At 38.8% G+C, this 13431-nt stretch overlaps 1 protein-coding gene across 1 annotated transcript in view; it reads left to right on the plus strand.

The window, feature by feature from the left end:
• The window catches only part of LOC136873668 (proton-coupled zinc antiporter SLC30A5), a 299129-nt gene that overhangs the window by 7017 nt on the left and 278681 nt on the right, over positions 1-13431 (plus strand). Inside the window, exon 2 of the mRNA XM_068227712.1 lies at positions 7249-7474. Within this exon, the coding sequence (XP_068083813.1) occupies positions 7284-7474 (191 nt within the window). The 5' untranslated portion in view covers positions 7249-7283. The remainder of the gene's footprint in view (positions 1-7248; positions 7475-13431) is intronic.

A 13431-nucleotide genomic window follows, 5' to 3' on the forward strand; every position in this document is an offset into this window, starting at 1 on the left:
TCTGGAAACGGCTGACACAATATACGAATACTCTCAGCCTGCTCCTCAGGTAGATGTCTAAGGTCTAACAACATCTCATCCTGGGTAGGCGAAACAGATGAACATGACACAGAATTACACTTAAGCAAAGGAATTTTACAATTATTAGCAAATTTGAAACTGTCCGGCTTGCTCTGAATGTCGAGCACTAGACCGGTATGAGACATGAAATCCGCTCCCAATATTACGGGGCACGACAAGTGCTTAGCCACAAACCGTTTCATTTTCTAAGTGAATTTAGAAATTCGGATTTTGGCAATGATGAAACCTAAAATTTCCAATGGAGAGGAATTAGCCGAAACGCATTGGACAGAAGACGAACAGTAATCAGGAAACTTACGGACGGACTTTAATTTAGAAAACCACTCAGCCAAAATTAGAGAATAACCACTCCCCGAGTCTAATAGAGTAGTGACGGGTTCACTATTCAATTCAACTTTAAGAAAGGGTACAGGTGCGGGGGTCTCCGCCGCAATTCTGAGGCATTATTTTGGGCATTCAAATGACAGATTAGAAGAACCCTTATCCTTACCCGACCTTTCGCTGAGTTTAGCAGGGGCTGAGCCTTGGGAAGATGAACATGCCGACTCAGCCGATGACGCTAGTCATTTTCTATTATTGGAGTTCGCGGAGTATGCACCAGAAGTTGAGCAGGAGGGGGTGCTATTGGCATTAGGGCAATTTTTAGCGAGGTGGGTTAATGAACCACATGTGAAACATCCTTGAGATGACCCTGCCCCATTTTTTGTCCCACTGGATTTGATCACAAAGGACACTTGTTACGGAGATGTTCCGTAGACCCACAGGCATAGTATTTATGGGTGGTGAAATTCGGCAAGGCTGAGGCCGAAAATTATTAGAAGAAGGATGGGGCTCCTTAGCGACTCTTAAGGTGTTGGCATATCGCACTCCTTTGGCTGAGACAGCCATCGCCTCTAATTCTGCCAAGGTTTGGGAACGAGACTCAAAACATAAATAGGATCTATAAGGTGGAGAGATACCTTCTACAATAGTGTGCACAATCTGGTCTTCGGAGAAATGCAGGGCGAACACTCGGGTATAAAACTTAATATCTTGGATGTAATCTGCTAGATTTTCGTCCAGACGTTGTACTCTAAAATATTACTTTTGTATTAGAGAGGACATTGCCCTAGCCGGAATGAAATTTGCCAGAAGGTGAGCATGGAAGTTTTCTTTGGATGATTTGTCAGCTATAGCTTTAACTATCTTGTCCGATAGGGCACCCACAGAATACGGGTACATGATTTGAAGAATTTGGGAGTGGGAGAGAGAAAACAATAGTGCGTGATGCTGAAATTCAACTAAAAACCTGAGAAAAGAAATTACATCCTTAGTGGAATTTACGGAAAATTTTGAAATTCCTCTAAGCAACATAGCCAGCGGATGGGGAACACTACTAAAACAGGGTGACATAATTGGTGACGGCCTAGATGGTTGAGAAGCTTCCGATACAGCATTATTCAAGAAGAAAGGTGGAATTTGTTTGGGATGACCAGACTCTGTTTCCAATGGGGCAGATTTTTGTTGCACTGCTACAGATTTTCTGCTTTCTACATTCTTGGAAGAATCTTCCTCACTCACAATGTTTATCACAGGGACTTGGTCGGTTTTGGGAGCAGCTGCCCCAGTCAACAATTGATTGACTCTATTTGATATTTTTGATAGATGGTCAACTAAATTACTTGCCTCCTTAGCATGATCTTGTAATTTGAGAGACAATAGATTGCTAACTCTGTTATAAAAATGGAACAGTCTAGCCTGTACTCTCTTAAGTTGATTAGGAGATGGATCACTCACTTAAAAAAAAAACTAACTACGGATGCTAGCTCAGTGGTATTGTCGGTGATAGTGGACAGAGCCTCATCAATGTCTTTTTCCCCCAAATTTGGGATACAAATAGGTAATTCCAATGACTCTTTAAGTTCGGTGGTATCTGCCGCAACCGTGCCTCCAGATTAAACATTTCTAATTAGTAACTCATAGGTTAATTCCTCCTTTCGCAAGTACCCGGGATGGAGGACTTCACAAGGGCCAGACGTGATGATAGAAAATTTAGAAATTTAGAAAAAAAATCCAACGATCGAGAAGATTCTTAGAGTTTGATGCGGATTCTATGTTTAGCTGTCAAAAAGGGCTTAATTGAGACCCATTCAACCACACTCTGCTACCACTTGTTCTGGGGTATTTGTGGACCAGATTAGGAAAAATCCCAGATTCAGAAGTTTAACAGTTCGGGCTTTAAGCCCCTTGTTTTACAATTTTACAAATGGAAGAAGAATTATTTAGTTAAGGGCAGAAATCCCCTAATTCAAGAGCAGTTGCTCCCTAAATCATAATATCTAGCCTCCCAAAGGCACACTTTACAATTACAAAACTTGAAAAAGAACTAACAGGCTCTCAGGCCTCCAAGCCTACTCAAGGCAACATCAACTTACAATCACTGGCCTCCCAAGGCACAACTTACAATTTGAAACTGATTTATACAGGGGTATTTAATACCCAACCTTCATGAAAAAGGAACAGGTTAAATAACTGGCCCAAACACACAATGAGTGGAGGCAAGCTGCGCTTCAAGATAATGAAAACTTAGAAACCTACAGGGCTCTAGGCCGATGAAACAGGAGCTATTCCCAAACTACTCAGGTGACTCTTATAGAAATTACTTGAACACATTACAATTACAAAACGTAGTCGCCTCAAACCAAGATGAAGGGGAACTCGAGAGGGTACTTCACTCTCTATCCCCAGTTTACAGTTAAAGATTTTATGAAGTTGTTACATTTTAGAAAAGTTGTTACATACTAAAGAGTCGGAACTTTCCCTTGGGTTAAACTGCGGAGGTAGCAAGAAAGAATAAAGTTATGTGGCCATTACCTTGTAGATGTTCTAGCTGCCGACGAAGAAAGAGGACGCCCGCCTCCTGCCTAACACACACACTGAGATAGACGTCGATCAATTGGCCAAGAAACGTGAAAAGCCGCGGTTTATAAACCATCAGGGAAGGTTCGAGATCATTCAAGACTAAACTAGCCACACCCTCTTAATTTTATTGATTAAATTCCAAAGTAACACTCAAAATCGAACAAGAAGCCTGTGATAGGTAGAAAATTAATTACAGAAATTAGTGATTGGCTAGATTCAAAATTGGCGGAAAGAAAAAGGAAATATTGCCAACCCAAAAATAAATGAACATCCATCAGTACAAAACTCTAGAAATACAAAACTTCCTTAAATTATAACTTCTTTCACATTGCACCAGGGTGCATGATCATAGTTTTTTGGTAGGTGTCATCTCTGGAGGAATGTCCAAACTTGTTGATGTGCAACAAACAAAACTAGGAGAAATTCAGTCAGTTCAGGAAAGTTCACAATAACAAAATTACTCAATATTTTAGTGGTGACATCTTCTGACTAAAGTTCCAAGTTGGTGTAGTTTCAGTTTCACTGTTTGACCAATAAAGGAATTCATTCAGGCGCTGATTTTGAATGCACGACGTTGAGGTGTACCTCCTGGTACACATATAATAACAAAAATTATGGTTATGATCTTCTTGACATAATATGATGTCTTTAAGTTGACTTAGGACCTCAGGTAAAGAAGTAAATCTCTCATGTTTGATGTAGAGCAAACACTGACTTGCTGGAGGAAGCAGGCAAGTCATGTAAACAAAAGAGCGGATAGGGAACAAGGGCTTCCTCCAACAAGACATTGCTTGTTCTAAGAAACCCCATGCCACTATAGCTCTTGAGGGGCCTTGGCTTACCGAGCGACCGCTGATCAGCCCGAAGACCTGCAGATTACTAGGTGTTGTGTGGTCAGCACGACGAATCCTCTCGGCCGTTATTCTTGGCTTTCTAGACCGGGGCCGCTATTTCACAGTCAGATAGCTCCTCAATTCTAATCACGTAGGCTGAGTGGACCTCGAACCAGTCCTCAGGTCCAGGTAAAAATCCCTGACCTGGTCGGGAATCAAACCCGGGGCCTCCGGGTAAGAGGCGGGCATGCTACCCCTACACCATTGGGCCGGCCCACTGCTTGTTCTACATCAGACATTAGAGATTTACTTCTTTGCCTGAGGTCCTAAGTCAACTTAAAGACATCATATTATGACAAGATGATCATAACCATAATTTTTGTTATTCTATGTATTTTAATGTTATAATTATTCCTGCAACATTGTCTTTGTCTGGTATTCATATGTTTTAGTTATCACATAATTCTTTGAATTTTATTTGGCTGAAAATGGCCACTAAGTGGCTGAAACTAGTCCCAAGACTGATGTAATATTATTTACTTGATAGGCTATATTGTATTGAAAAGGTTCTCTTGTCATCTTATTTCTTATAGAAATGATGTTGGATCGTGTGGGCAAACACCCAGCTATAAGCACCCGTCAACTTGCCCTGAAACGCACACTTTTTTGAAGGATACAGAGTGGAGAGTACTGGCAGAACAGGTATTACACTCCTATCATAAAGATGTACGCAAGCACTGGGACCAGTGGATTTTGAGCCCCGCGTTCACTTTGGTCAAGTGCTGTACCACAGTGCTGTAGTGTCGAACTTTGTATGGTTTGTATTGTTCACGGATGAGGCCTCATTCACCCATGATGGTATTTTCATCAGGTGCAACAGCCATGTCTGGAGTGAGAACAACCCTCATGCCACACACATCGATGGCCACTAGCAACAATTCTCTGTGAACGTAGGGGCAGGCATTGCACAAGATCACCTAATGGGACCTTATTTGCTTCCATGGCGATCGTGATCGCCGGATCCCACACCTCTGGACTTTTCTCTCTGGGGTTACAGCAAGTCGTTGATGTAAGAAACCTCCACAGAAACAGATGATCTGCTTACTAGGGTCCGAGCTGCCTGTCTCCTGGTATAACAGGCCCCAGGGATCTTTGAGAAAGTGCGGCATAACTTAAGCGTTGCCGTGCATGCATTGAGACTGGCGGTTGTCACTTTGAACAATTACTATAAGCTACATTGTTATGCGGTGTACTCCGTTTATATCCATAACACAATAAATGTACATTTTCGACCACTGGTTCCCTATCTAATATAATTGGTTGTGTACCCACTATCACCTGTTTCAGTTTGATGCAAAAGTTTGAAACATCCTGTATAAAAGTATGAAATGAAATGGCGTATATGGCTTTTAGTGCCAGGAGATCACAGGACGGGTTCGGCTCGCCAGGTGCAGGTCTTTTGATTTGACTACCATAGGTGACCTGCGCGTCGTGATAAGGATGCAATGATGAAGAAGACAACACAGACACCCAGCCTCCGTGCCAGGGAAATTAACCACTGATGGTTAAAATTCCCGACCGTGCCGGGAATCGAACCCGGGGCCACTGTGACCAATGGCCAGCACGCTAACCATTTAGCCATGGAGCCGGACTGTATAAAAGTGAAACTATGGAAGTGATTTGAACGAAATCCAATGGTAGTTTTTATGAGTAATTTAATTGCAAAGCCATACCAAAATTAGATAGGCTTGATGGACAGATTGCTGCTAGGCGATAGCAACTTGCACTGTATCATGATAGTCCAGCAAGAAATGCTGTGCATAGGAGGATGGGAACACGCTGCCATGTTTTATAAAATACTTTTCTTGCTAGGGGGTTCATGACCCCCTGCCTGTTATTTGGAAATAGCAATCCAACATGCCATGATAGAGATGTACTTTCATTTCATAGGACCAACTTTGATAGGTCTGCCAAGTTTGAAGAATGTAGCTGTGTATTAGATGTTAAGAAATATTTAAGAAACTGTGAGAAATTTAGAATATCTACAGTGGAATGACACAAGTTATCACCCACTCCTAACGAAGAGCAGCTAGGGGTTGGGGCAGTGTCCCCAGCGAGCAGAGGCGAGTGTATGTAATGTCTGTCTATCTATTGAGCTCTTTAGCCAGCATGTTAATTTATAATTTTACCTGTTATAAGCATTGATCATGTTACATCTTCTGTCTCAGCGGGTGTTAATGGATCTTTGTCACTTGCTGACGTGACTTTAGGGTATCAAGAGAAAAGCTAACTAAGAAATCAAAAGTGTGGGTATCTTATGTTTATTCAAGAAGAACAGAAGAATAAATCGATGAAAATTGTTAAATACAACCATAACCAAAATGTCTGGGGGTCAATGACCTTACTCTTATATCGAGGCTGGACGATTTCAGGATGCAATGCTATTCTATTACAATGAAATGCCTGAAGGGCTATCTTTTGAAGAATCACTTTAAGTATAATACAACAACAACAAAAACCTGGAAGTACAACTATTCGGTTCCATAAATAACTGCAGTTTAGGCTTCCAATTGCTGGAATGCTCAAACATCACAAACTGATTTCCAAACGTTCTCTTAAATTAAGGATGTTCACTAACTGACGATCACTTAGGACTAGCTACATGGACCCTTAATTGAATCTGAATAACCTTCAATTAGCAATATGGACTGATCAGCATCATCCTCTAATATGAATTTAAATTAAGCACACATGGTTGATGACCATGGTGTCCGTTCAGTGATGCTGAAGTGAATGTGGTGATCCTTCAGTGAGGTTATGTTAAGCTAATGTTGTCAATGACCACAGTGACTATCCACTGAAATAAAATTAAACAAACGTGGCTGACGACCAACGTGTCCCTTCAAAGCAAGAGCACAATATGATAATCTTGCTGAGCTTAAGTTCTCTTCAAGTGTCAGGAAATTATTATTACAATGCTAAATCCAAAAAATGAAATTATAAACCAAAAGCAACAGTTACACCTTCCAGGTTCATTTCAAGTGAATACTTGACTTTAGGTTAACACACGTAAATCAATAATAATTTTATCTGAAGTGCTGAATGAATATTCAGGCTAACACGTGATGGGTGAAAAACAATATTTGTCCTGGATTTTTGAGTATTTTTTTTAACTTCTTCTGTGTTTATCTTTATCATTTGGTTTTCTTGAATTGCCATGTACTTTGCATATTGATTATAAAATTATACTGACTTTGAGATTAAACAAATTGCCTCATTGGAGTGCTTCCATCATGCTCATTTATTTAACAATTAAAATATTCTTGTGAAGACAGTGTAATTCTATGTAATTTTAACACTGCTATTAAATATATTAGATTTTTTCTCAGCTGCTGGACATTTAAAGTGCATTAACTATATAATTTCTTTCCAGGTCATATGTAATTAGGCACACTCCTCTGTTATAGTATGAAAGGCATTCCTGGGAGGTACATAAATGATGCCACGCCATCACATGCAATATACCCATCTTCAAAGCAGAGCTGGTTTATATCACTGCTTGTATGCAGTAAAGCATTGCATTGTGTGGGCATCTTCCTGGTGTTTGATCTTTTGAAGACTGTAGATGTTATCTCTCTACTGTTTTTCTTGAAGCTAGTGTAAGTAGTTGAATAACATGTTCTTTTTGTGACTAGTTGTTACATCACACATTGTTGGTAAGCAACAGGCTTGTAAGGTTATTGATCTATTTCAAAAATTGAAGAAAGCTATTTTTGACTTGCATCTGAAGGAATATGAAATATATCAGACTTGGCTTTAATAATTTAATTAAGTACCATATAAGGGTACAGTAGTGTGTTATGTAATGTAGTAGCCTACAATATTAAGTTTTTGGAATAAACTCTTCTATGGGACCACTTGGGGAGCATCCTTATACAGTGAATTACTTGCTGAGTAGGTAAACAATTATGTAATTGTAATCTGCATGTTCTTGTTGTATGGGACAATGTATTGCTTTTGAGGACTCGTGCCTCTTGTTCACCATCAAATTTTTCTTTCAGTTCAATACATCACAAGAAAAATTGTCAGAAAAATTGTTGCCTTATTAAATATTGTTCAACATTGCTGAACGTTTGACGAGATTTGAAAAGGTTTGGCAAGGTTTGATAGCATTTTTTTGTTCGTACTCCACTGTCGGCAGCCCTGAAGGTGGTTTTCCGTGGTTTCCCATTTTCACTCCAGGCAAATGCTGGGGCTGTGTTGGTGCGACGTGAAACAAATAGGGGAAAAAAGAGATAGCATTTTGTTTTAACGAGGAGGGAAGGTAAACAGCAGTTGTGATTCTCAGACTAGCAAAAAAAAAAAAAAAAAAAAAAAAAAAACTTTCATAAACCATAAGTAATTCACATGGGTAAAATATTAATGTGGTTATCTTCAACATAATTTTTGCAGTGTACTTACTACTTTAACATCATTTCCAGAGGTTATGTTCTATTACATTTACTCACATTAATTGAATAAAAATGGTAGTAATGCAACGGAAAGTCCTATCTTATTACATGAAATCATATTAGGGATTCCATAATAATAATAGCCTGGCTGAGTAGCTCAGACAGTTGAGACGCTGGCCTTCTAACCCCAACTTGGCAGTTTCGATCCTGGCTCAGTCCGGTGGTATTTGAAGGTGCTCAGATACGTCAACCTTGTGTCGGTAGATTTACTGGCACTTAAAATAACTCCTGTGAGACTAAATTCCGGCACCTCGGAATCACAAAAAACCATAAAAGTAGTTAGTGGGACGTTAAGCAAATAACATAATAATAATTCTGATGCATGGAAGAAAGCACACTCCAAAAGAATGAAAACCTGGTGGGTCCGTAAGAAGGCAAACAGCCGAGATCTTGCAGTCCTTAGTGGCCCTAACAATGAATAATAATATGCGATTGTTGCTGAGTGTTTACTTATAGGTTACCGTACCGTATGGTAACAAACATAAAAGCTGTCCACTTCCTTGAGATATTTCTCTTGCAATCTCCTCATACGCTGCCATTTTATTAATTTTGTTGTGGTACTCTACGGAGTCCACTGAATATAGGCAGGGATTTGCCTCATACTTAGCAATTAATACACACACAACATCCCTCAGTCATGAAGACGAAGCCTTTTTTGTTGTTTTAATTCCCGTCCTGGCAATCCCAGCATGCATAGTGACATAGTGCACACCGCTAATACTCAAATTCCATTGGTCAATTCTCTCAAAGACTTGGCAATTCTTTTATTGATTAAAAGATGTTCTAATTCACCTTCAAGACTTTTTCTGAAGACTTCTCAAGCCTTTTCAAGTATTGCAAGTGATTTGACATGTAAATTTGTTAAGTCTTGAAAATTCTTATGAAGTCTTGAATTTTACAAAAATTTGATCATGTACAACACAGTTCAGACCTCCTGCTTCATGGAGAGAGAGAACAATGTACTGAATGTACATTCTGCTTATCACGAAAATCTAAAGGGGACGTTTAACAAATTCTCTCTGAGCAATTGATCCCATTGCAAGTTTGAGGTATCAGGACTTCTTCAGTGTCGTAACATGCTAGAAAGTCTTGACCTATTGAGAGCAGTGTCCATTTTACAATTTAAATCTTTGAAGAATGGAGTGAGCTTATCATACAAAAGATTGTATGCCTCCTTGCCAACCAGTGTTAAACATGTAAAAGTTCTGCTTTGGCTGGTTGCCTCCCACAATTGGTCTCTGATGAAATTTAATGCCATTCAATGATAACACATTTGATTGCTGAGAAAGACATCTCTAGAAACTAGATTTTTCACTAAGACACCATAGTATGAAGAACTGAAGATGTTCCTGGAAGAGATTTCTCTTCTCTCCTGTTTACACTCAAAAGACCACAGCTCCACACACTCCATACTCACTCACACAGTAGGCTTCTGAGGGACGTAAAGTTCCTGTGCTGATCTCACAATCCTCTTCCATCCTTTTTGATCTTGAGCCCACTCTTCCCAGTTATCAATTTGGAGGGTCCGGCATACCTTGTTGATCTCCTTTTTCTAGGTGCTTCGGGGTCTTCCTGAAGGTCTTTTCCCATTAAGAGATCCCTTGTATAGATCTACTGGTCCTCTATTATCCTGCATCCTCAGTATATGTCCAGCCCAGCACAGTCTGTTGATTCTGTCACACCCATTATAGTGTGTTGTTGAGAGAGGGTGTAATAATTAGATCTTTTTTGCCAGCTTTGAGAGATGGGATTGAACCATGGGCCAAATATTTTTCTATAAACTTTATTCTCAAAGACTTGCAACTGCTGCTGCTCTTTCTTGGTTATATTCCATGTCTGGGAACCATACAGAAGTACTGGTTGAATGATTGTATTGTAGATAATTATTTTTGCATTCCTTGTTAGAAACATGGAGCCTAATGTAGGGCTCATAGAGTAAAATGCCTTATTTGCATTTTAAATTCTAGCTTGGTGTTCCTGTTACCTTTGGTTTTGCTCATTGATTAATACACCAAGGAATTTAAACTCCTCTACTCTTCTGAAGATATATTTCCCAATCTTCAAAGGCAATCTGTCAACCTTCTCGTGATTTGGTCTCTGTACAACCATGTAATGTATCTTTTTATCATTTACCTGTAAACCAATTTTTGCTGCCATTTCCTCTAGTTCCACAAATAACTGTAATTTCTAATTCAGTGCGGCCAATAAGAACAATATCATCCACATATGCAAGGACTTTATGTTGTCTCCCCAATATGATGCCAGCAGGTACAAAGGCTAATTTTCTGATAATCTTCTCCGGTGCAATGTTGAATAGAAAAGGAGATAGTGCATCCCCTTGTCTCAGACCAGTTTTATTCTGGAAGGAACTTGATTTTCTGCTCTAGAGCAAAACACAGCTAACATTACCATCCATACACTGTTTGCACATGTTATGGGAAAGCCAAACTCCATCATGATGTTCCACAACCCTTCTCTATGGATTGAATCATAAGCCTTGAAGAAATCTATAAAGAGATAATGAACTGACTCCTTGTGTTCCCACACCTTATCATTAATAGTCTTAATTGCAAATATGTTGTCTGTAGTGGATCTGTTACTACAAAAATCATTCTGATAGTCCCCAATATTTTCAGCAAAAGGTTTTAAACGCTGTAAAAGAATAAAAGACAGAATTTTGTAGGCAGTGTTTACAAGAGATATACCACAATAATTTTGAACTTCTTCCTTATCCCCTCTTTTTAGAATTGGGACAATAAGTGATTCCTGCCATATCTTTAGAATGATCTTATATATGTACTAGCTGATGTACCCATGCTTCGCTACGGAATTCTACATTGTATACAGAATTCTGGTTTAGGTAGTGTACATGTTGTGAGCAAGATTGTATTAAATTGCATAGCTCTTAACATTACTACAGAAACGCGACTGGGATGTCACCAAACGTCTTTTCTCATATGAAGACTGGGTTAAGGAATTTTCATTGTAATGATAGATCCTCTTGCCTACCATCAGTCACAATCTGGTTGGGCAGTTTTCATTATCATGGCAGACACACATTCTCCACCTGCCTTTTTACATCCTCAGGAAGACTATCTTAGTAGTTTTCTCAACTGAAATGAACATAGGTCATTACAGTGATGTCAGTAGGAATGGCGCGATTAAAAGCAATGCTTTCTTATGAAATACTTGATCAAATGAAAAACCACACACTTTCTCACTTTTAACGAACAGTACTATGCTGCCGATCTAACAGTCCAAAGTTCCAGAGCAGGAATGACCAATTCGCAGACAGCCGTGATCTGTGAACACTAATTTTTTGCGACGGTGGGGTGTGTGTGTGTGTGTGTGTGTCGAATAGTAGAGATTCCCAGAGCAAAAGCTATGCTCTTTTACTAATCTGTTTTCCTAGGAGTACCTGATTTCGGAAAAATCTGAATTCACTACATTGGCGGTGGAAAACACTGTCTGACTTGGAGGCAAATTTTTTTCTCCAAGCCAGAAGAGAAACCCCCTCTTCACTTCTCTGTTTGGAATAAAATGAATGTAGAATTTAATAAAAGTGAAGAGGAAGAAGCTTTTCTTAAGAAACGGCTCTTTTCAGGGGTGAATTTTGAGTTATTTAGTGAATTGTGGTGCTATAATTTGGAATAGGCCTAAATTGTAATCCTAGACCAGGTCATACTACTACTAAGTGAGCCTCTGCTCATTCAGAACAGCGCATCAGAGTAGAGATCGAATAGCTGGAATACTATGATGAACCAGTGTGTTACATACCAGCAGTATCAAGAAATGTATGAACCAGAGGAATGGCATGCTAAAGAAGAAAGTTTTCTAACCCCCCAGCTATTTCCCCTCCAATATTCAGTCAGGCTGTTAAATTCGGTACACAGCAGTAATCCCATTTATCGGATTTTAGTGTCAGCATAAGAGACAAAAAGAATATCACAACAAACAATAGTCAGTGTAATGTTATTGTTGTTCAATGTTATGCGCTTTCGATATTGTAGGCATTCACATTTAGTTTTCTTCCGACTCTGAAATACCACTGTTGTACGGTAAAAGTGAATAAAACATAAATGATCGGAAATTTTACTTTCTATAACTTTTGTTATGTAGTACTTTTCAATAGGACCAATAACATAGGTATTTAAAAATTAAATTTTACGTGTCTTCCCCTAAACTACAATTTCATCCAGGGTGAATAAAATTGTTTATAGCTTAGACTCTAGTTTCTTATTCCCCGACTATATACAGACATTCAATAAATTCTGTTAACCCATTTTCTCATAGATCGGCGTTGATATGGACTTAGTAACAAAAATACAAATTCATGAATATCTTTGTTATCATAGCCGATACGGTGAAAATGTATAAGACATAAATGATCAGAAATTTAATTCTATATAACATTAGTTATGTAGTATTTATCGATAGGACCACTAATAATATAAATATTTGAGAATTAATTTTCAGGCCTTCCCCTAAACTACCATTTCACTCAGCGTGAATAAAATGATTTATAGCCTAGATTGTAGTGGCTCATCCCCCGACTTTGCATACCATATTTCGTTAAATTCTCTGCAGCCGTTTTCTCGTGATGCGTGTACATACATAAAGACAGACAGAAATTATGGAAAAGAAAAAAGTGCATTTCCTTGTTACTGTGGACATGACCGATACAGAAATACCATTCTTTTCAAATTCTGAGCAATGTACAGACAAAACTCTTATTTTATATATAGAGATTTATGTAATCTTTCTCCACCATATTTAACAAGCTCAGCATCAATGTTGTCACTACCTGAAGCTTTATTGTTTTTTAAACATATAATACTTTGTAATACCTCTTGATGTGATGGCTATTGTATTTGTTCTTTTGATGGGGAACTAGATAGTTTACCAATACAGGTTTCTGGATCAGCACAATTCAGCAAGGAATCAAAGTATTAATTAAATTTCCAGACTTATCTCTCATAATACTCGATCTTGGTTGAAATCCTTTTTTAATTGTGTTGACAGTTCCATACAACCCGCAGATGTTCCTGTTTCTGTAGTCATCTTGGATTGATTCTATTTGTTGTCTTAGGTAGACTTTTTTCTTT

Source organism: Anabrus simplex, chromosome 5 (assembly GCF_040414725.1).
Source record: "Anabrus simplex isolate iqAnaSimp1 chromosome 5, ASM4041472v1, whole genome shotgun sequence".
Lineage (NCBI taxonomy): Eukaryota > Metazoa > Arthropoda > Insecta > Orthoptera > Tettigoniidae > Anabrus > Anabrus simplex.